The sequence below is a fragment of the Monomorium pharaonis genome, chromosome 2 (genome assembly GCF_013373865.1).
Source record: "Monomorium pharaonis isolate MP-MQ-018 chromosome 2, ASM1337386v2, whole genome shotgun sequence".
NCBI lineage: Eukaryota > Metazoa > Arthropoda > Insecta > Hymenoptera > Formicidae > Monomorium > Monomorium pharaonis.
The window spans coordinates 20250764-20258281 of NC_050468.1; the positions used below are offsets into that span (position 1 = coordinate 20250764).

The 7518-nt window shown below is 30.0% G+C and overlaps 1 protein-coding gene across 1 annotated transcript; it reads left to right on the forward strand.

Annotated features, from left to right (window-relative positions):
• The first annotated feature begins 96 nt into the window (after positions 1-96).
• On the forward strand, positions 97-5931 carry LOC105838909. Its single transcript, XM_028189155.2, has 5 exons — positions 97-2637; positions 3314-3584; positions 3938-4207; positions 4854-5110; positions 5741-5931. The coding sequence occupies exons 1-5, from the start codon at positions 2381-2383 to the stop codon at positions 5826-5828; spliced, it is 1143 nt and encodes a 380-aa protein (XP_028044956.2). The 5' UTR covers positions 97-2380; the 3' UTR covers positions 5829-5931.
• Positions 5932-7518: the final 1587 nt, after the last annotated feature.

The following is a 7518-nucleotide window of genomic DNA, read 5'->3' on the forward strand; positions in this document are numbered from 1 at the left end:
TGATGTTGGAAAATAATTGTTTGATAAATTAATGGACAAATATAATGAAATATTATATTGTTTAGTACATATAATTTCTTCTTTGTTACATACCACAGTCGAGTGCTCCATTTAACTCATATATAAGAATACATACATGCATATTTAGACATTATTACACAATATTTCTCTATTTTGTTGTTACCGAAAGCGGTGACAAGATCAATAACACACCTTTTTAAAAAATATAAATAAACCAGACGCACGCTTCGCACACGCTATTTAACTTTTTATTTTTCTTTTTTTTTTAATTGCAACAATAATTGTATGGATAACCATTTATACAACAAATCTATACAACAAATTTGACAGCTGTCAAACTTCAATCGCAGTGATAGTTACTCTTGCAACACGAAGTAAGCGCAGCGAAAAAACCAGTATCGCAAGATAGGACACTTTCTATAAAAATATCAAGATATCGATATTGACCTAATGAAAGTAACAATATCATCGTCTTATTGAGTGCTCTTCACGATATAGATTTTATATTTTATACAAACATAATTATAACCCAAAACTGCAAATTTCTTTAAAGAATTCCCTTTCAGGAAATTATCTCATTTTAAAACATGATAATCATTGGTAAGTTTTATTTGAACATTTTTTCAAGCATTAGCACAGAAGATTAAACTACTTTAAATAATCTCACAGTTTATTTTGCCTCTTTCAATCGTTAGATAGATGTTACTTAATATTAAATATTGAAAAAGTATTAAACTGCTATTTAAGATATTATAAATAGCATAAGACATATTACATTCTCTCTTCAGAAATGACACAGCTCAAAAAATCAAGTTTCTTTTAAAAAGGGAAGAAATTGTTTTTTTTAACTTGACAGAAAATTATTGACTACAGAGTAATGACTACTTATGGAGTAATGTTTATTGATTTATTCATGATAATAACTTGAAAATTATTGATAAAGTCATAATTATTTATAAAACAATGTTTACCTAACTCTTTCATGGTAATAACTCAAAAGTAACATTTTTAAGTTGTATTACTTTTAAAGAAAGAATACAATATACATATATTACGATATTACATTTTGTATTACAAATTATGTCATAATACTTATGCAATATGTATAATCTAAACAAATTATATTATTTTTATATTTATAAATAAATTAATAAATTTCTATTTATTATATTAAATCATCATTTTATTAATTACTACTAAATTGACAGAATGCTAAAATATATCAAGAGATTTATCACGAATGTTTTTCATGTTATCAATAAACAAATATAATATTTCGAGACGAATAAATTGCGCAACTGCAGCAAGTTTAGGACACGTGCATATTGCACTGCATGCATACGCGACCCATTTGCACGCCACGTCAATTATAGCTTCGGCGCGTCTAATTGTATCTCGTCAAAACATTTTTCTTCTTTACACACTTCTTCCGGTATGCGCAACAATGATGAGTAATAAACGGCACACATGGCGTTCACGGTACGGTCCGTGACAATTCGACATTGCGAAACAATGTTATATACATACAAGGATATTGGTGTCAAATAGTGACAAGTAAGTTACGAATGAAAGAATGTCGCCATTGTTAACCTTGCGTTAGACGCAATATTTTTTTTATCTACGAATGGTCGCACTCTTTAAGTTGCAATTAGTGTATTTTTACTAATTTGCAGTGGTATACTTATAACTGCGATAATTAGTGAGTATCCACTGACTTTTAGTTACTTTTGCTTCAGAATTAGTGTATAATTACTAAAAGATCAGTGTATTTATTTAATTGACAAGTATAAGTGTATTTTCAGTTATTTCAGTGATTTTCCACTGATTGTAATTTAAAGAGCAATGTACATTACAAATATACTAATTTTTCATATAATTTTCATGTACTAAATTGACAAATATTAGAATAAAAAGAATGTTTGAGTTTGTTACTGTGTGAAAACGACAACGCGCATTATAGCCTGAACGCATATCTAATAGATATTGCGCCTAACGCAGGGTTAATATAAACGATTACGTGATTTATTCATACAGAAATCTTATTTTTACAATTAAATATACAAATACATACACATACTTACACAAAATATACGTAATTGCATGAATTTTATAACATAGTAAATATAACATACATGTGAGATTATTTAATGCAGAAAATTTTCCAAAACTTATAATCTCATAATTAAGATATGTTCGGAACTGTTATCTTTGATATAACGAAACATTGGGTCATGATTCCTGCCCAGAAATCATGGGCATGTATTATTTTACACGTGCGGACACTTATATAATTAGAGACAGAAAAAAAATATACAACAGTGCTGAATTGTCCATAAAATGAAACAGGCGGAACCGTTGAATGACGGAAAACGATCGCAGTCTGGTCTGCCGCAAAAGGACAAATTGCACCTGTGGATGGGAAGTAAAGTTCGGCTACAGCGTGGCTTTCACGCTGGCCGTCTTCGAGGCGAAGCGTCTCCTCGTGCTCGCCTTGGAGATATTTGCGGAATGGCAGGTGATCCGCATCGCAGGTGGTTTTCAACCGGTTGCTCTTACCTTGGCGGACGTGACTCTGGGATTACCGTGTGCCCTTATCACCGTACGTACTATACGCAGGTAATCTACTCACGCAATGCTGGAATAAGTGAGTCAAGCGCTCGGAAAAAGAAAGAGAAACAGAGAGAGAAAGAAAGAGAGAAAAGAGGAAATAGTATTTATCAATATAATTTATAAAGTCTGTGATAAAGTACACCTCATTTCTGATTAATGCTTTTTCGATAAACAAATCAAAAGATATAAAAAAAAAAATAAAACAAACATAAGATTGTCTATATCTATATCGATCTGCAGTAAATCTTAGTGTATATTAATAATTTTGTGTGAATTTTTACTATCTCCAGTTCATGTGAACTACTCGTCCCAACTTTGTCAATTTTGGAACACATTTCTTAAATCATAAAACGGAAATACATAATTTCACAAATTAAATTGACGAGTAATTCAATATAATATTAACGCTAAAAAGCATCTATTTTTCTAACAAGAAACTGTAACAAATTTAAATCGATAAAAAAATTAAGTTATAAAGATGTTAACATTTTAAATTCATATCGAAGAAAAATCAATCAGAAAAATAGTTGTCTATTAGCATAAAAGTTTGCCGATTTAATTATTACATTCTTAATTACACAAGATTAACTAGTTATGTTTTTATTTCTTTTTATTTCACTTTTCTTTATAATTTCTTTATAATTTCTTACCGTAGCTTGTAATAATGGATGCGTTCTTGCAGGCGCAAATCGAACTTTCGTCCACAGACTAGGCAGATCTTAAAGTGTCTTTTAATAATGATAATCGTGTGTACCGTCATGAATACGACGACATTAGCTTTGATAGGATGTCACATCAGTGTAAGACAAGAGACTTTAATCAATATCTTCAATGCCTCCATGCATCTGTACGCCACTGCTGCGTCATATAAATACGCAATTGACGAGATCCAATTTGTATTACAATGCTGCGGTCACTCTTCTTATACCGATTGGTTTCTCTTTGACTGGCAGGTAATCCATTAATATTGTTGTCTACATATTTGTCCGACTGCAAATATCGAAAACATTTCAGAAGATTCGTCGAATAAATAAGCAGTCCACAGTCCATTATATTAACAGTATTACATATAATAACGTGATTTTCGTATTATTATCGATTTATATTTAATTTTACCTTTAAATTTACCTTGTAAAATTTTATTGATGTGTATTTACAATGTATGTGCCAGTATTTTTAAATTTATTATTGCACATTTTTATTATATTTTTAATAATAAATTTTTTAGATGAAACTTTTTTTTCATAGAAAGATAAGGGAAATCAATAGAAAAATATACATTTGTAATATATATATTTTCGATAAGAAAGTAGATTACGCGTCTCGAGAGGAAATGGCAGAACAAGATAGAATTTCAGACGAAGACTACAGAGGTTTTGGAGTTCCTTTTAGCTGCTGCAACTTGCGCGCTGCGGCACCTTGCATGCACTTAGAGATGACAAATGACAAAACGATAAACGTTAACGGCTGCGCGGAAGTCATCAGACCTATTCTTCTCAGAATCGTCATAGTCGCTTGCATTATGACAGTCACTGTGATCATTATACAAGTGCTATTAGCCTTTTTAATTACTAGAGTACGTTATCTTGTTTAATCTGACTTCTGCTGAGCGTTGCTAAAATAAAAGTTACATAACAGCGATTATTATTATTATTGCTATTATCGGTATATTATTTATATTTCTCTATAAAAAAAAGTATTTTGGCATATTAATGGCACTCTATTAAATAACTTCTTACTATCAAACATTTATTGTAATATTGTAGTGGAATATTCGTGGTCTAAAAGTGTATAACTTGAAATTAATTATTTAATTATTTGAATTGCATGCAATAAAAAAGTTGCCAGTACCTAATGACGTAGGCCTCCTAAACTTATTTCTCAAACTTATTTCTCGAAAATTAAACGTTTCACATTTTGTTAATATTGACAAAAAGGATGATCTGCTTAGATAATTAATATTTTTTTATATAAAATTAATAGAAACCTAATTCTTTAAAAGTAAAAATAAAAATTACACAATTTTTTTTTGCAAATTGCATAGTTTGCAAACAATAATAAATATATTTGACATAATACTAGATCACACTATATATTTATAGTGTCCTAAGATAAAGTTTGTAAAATTTAAATGACCTTTCTAAAATGTCTCTAAAATTAACTTTATAATGCTTCAACAAACGCTATTGTCTGTCCATATCTTTGGTGTTTTATTGTCACAGATGGTCTGCAGATTTGTCCCTCTACCAACGTCCTTTCCTCGGGTAAGATGTTCCGCTGCGCCATTTTCTATTATGAACACATCGTCAAGGATCTACGTGCCACGACTTTTTTCACATAAGAAATCCTCTTGGCGCAGAAGACCGAGCATGCATTATTGTCCGTTAACGACTAAAGATATTTTCATCAAGGAGAACCGGAAAATTAGAATGTCTAAGACCAGATGTAGATATCCCAACATTTTGAATCATAGAAATCAGTAAGTGGAAGTTTTAACAGTGATAAAAAAGGAAGAGAGAAAGAATTATTTACTTCAAATTTTAAAAATAATTTTTCTAAATTATCTCTTTTGCATGCATTTCTATTTTATAATTAGTTTTTCAACAATAATTAAGTTCACTGGCGGCTTCTAGGGAGGAGGGGAGAGTTTTGGAGTTAACCCTCTCTTTCCAAATTAAAAAAATTAGTCTTACTGGATTCGGAAAAAAAAACAGTAACATTATGCAGGCCAATTAACACAGGTGCCTGTAGATCAAATTCTTATATGTAGGATTCACTGTGTTTAAACTGTCCGATGTCCGATATACGATGTTCAGCGAAAAATTTTATTGCTCCCTCTCTCCGTTATCGACGTTAGGATCCGCTAGTAATTAAGTTGAATTAGCTGGTTGAATATAATCTGGAAACAAAAATTTCTAAAATATTTAGGAAATACGTATATAATTTTATAATAAAGATTTAATATGTAATAAAAATAAGCTATTATAAAATCTGATAGTATAAAGACGATTTTCTGTGTAGATATCGTGCAATTTTAATTTTTTGACTAATAAAACTGCTATTTAACTGCAAAAATATTGAGAAGTAATTATGGTGTTTTGCTTCATAGTACATGGGACGTAGCAAAGATTAAACCAAGCGTTCACGAGGAGCATAGAATATCCGTGGAATGTCTTCGTAATAAATGTGCGCGTTGAAGCCACTTTGCACTAATAGACCATAGATCTTCGAAACGATTAGAGCGGCAACTATCTTTCGGACAAACGCGTGTTAACGATTGCAAAACGCTAATTACTATGATTAGAGGTAAGTCATGTCACTAGCTGAGTAATAAGTAATGGTGGGAGACGAGTACATTTCCTGTTTAAAAGTCGAGGCTTCGGGAATTCAGTGTAGTGCAAATCATCGAACGGTAATCAATTAAGACAAATGTCAATTTCGTCGTTTATGTAATTCAAGTGTGTTTGTAATTTTGATCCAGCTTTGATGTTACAGCAAATTTTATCAAACACATTTTACTTAAAGACATCGCTTTTGAATATTTTTTTGCTAAATTTAATGATTTTTTTATAAATAATTATATATAACCTTCTAATATCTTTCTTGTGATATTCAATAACTATAGTTACTCTGTTAACTTTTCGTATCAAAGGTTTTGAACGTTGTAGATACTGATGCGATAATTTCAAGACTGCAGACGCGATTTTAAGGCCGTTCGCGGTATTTGATACACGTTAATCCCGCGTGCTCCCTTCTGCGCTTCTTCTGTAGACCGACGACTGTAATAGAACTGGTGACGTCCCATGAGTGAACTCGTTTTCCTCTTATTGCATTTCATCGCACTTTCGCGGGCTGAAAATACAGTCCTGGAGGAAGCCGAAAGGTCCATCGAATGAGGTTTATAGTTCACGTTGTAAACGCAACCATTATAACTTGACTTTAATTTAGATTAATCTAGGAAAGAATTATTATCAATTCCGGCTTATTTAAAATTTAAATTGTACGTATTTTATATCTGTGTGCGTATATGAAATAAACTAAATACACAATGCACAACAAACATGAAAATAATAACAAGACGTCATGGTTTGGCGACGAATTTTCGCATCAAGCGTTTTAAAAGAACAGAGTTCGTTTTATTGAATGTTACAAATTTTTCTCTTTCATTAGTTGATTAATATATGTTATTTTAATAAAACGTTTAAAAATAAAGTATTGGTAATTTGCTGATTAATTCAATAATTGATAAATATATTGTTTATAGAAAATAATCATAGAAAGTTGTAAATAATAGATAGAATATAATTATAATATTTTAATTATATATTTATGAAAAAAATTTGCTAAAAGACAACATTAAAAGTAATTTACAGAATAAAATAGAAATCAAAACCGCTAAAAACATTTAAGTATATAAATGTATGTATAACATTTGCTGCATTTAGCACAAAACTTTTGTAACTGTTGCAAGATTCTTCATATTTAAAAAAAATTAAAATTTTTTAATACAAATGTTACTTGTGACGCTTTCTTTGATATTTATTATTAAAAAATTGATTGTGCTAAGAGGAAATATATATTGCTTAATTAATAATAAAATACGTTTTGTTTTTGTTATTAATTAATTTATTTGCTAGAAATAATATTTTATTTTTATATCTCATAAATACGTTTATTTCACTGAAATACAGCAAAATAATATGTTAATCCTAGTAAATAAAGCCAATCAATAAAAAAATGATTTATATTTCACTAAAATAAAGAATACTTTGCAGAAATGTATAATCTCGTCGTGACAATAAAATTCTTTAGTCGCCAATATAAGTGTCAAACAAAAATGTCGCAAGTAACGTTAGCGCACTGATACTTCGATCTTTCTTTCTCCGT

Excerpts from the sequence above, each read along its gene's own strand:
- LOC105838909 (XM_028189155.2), top strand. The coding sequence starts at position 2,381 with ATGACGGAAAACGATCGCAGTCTGGTCTGCCGCAAAAGGACAAATTGC. Across the intron at positions 2,638-3,313 it reads ACCGTACGTACTATACGCAG|GCGCAAATCGAACTTTCGTC; the intron begins GTAATCTACTCA and ends GCGTTCTTGCAG. Across the intron at positions 5,111-5,740 it reads ATTTTGAATCATAGAAATCA|TACATGGGACGTAGCAAAGA; the intron begins GTAAGTGGAAGT and ends TTTGCTTCATAG.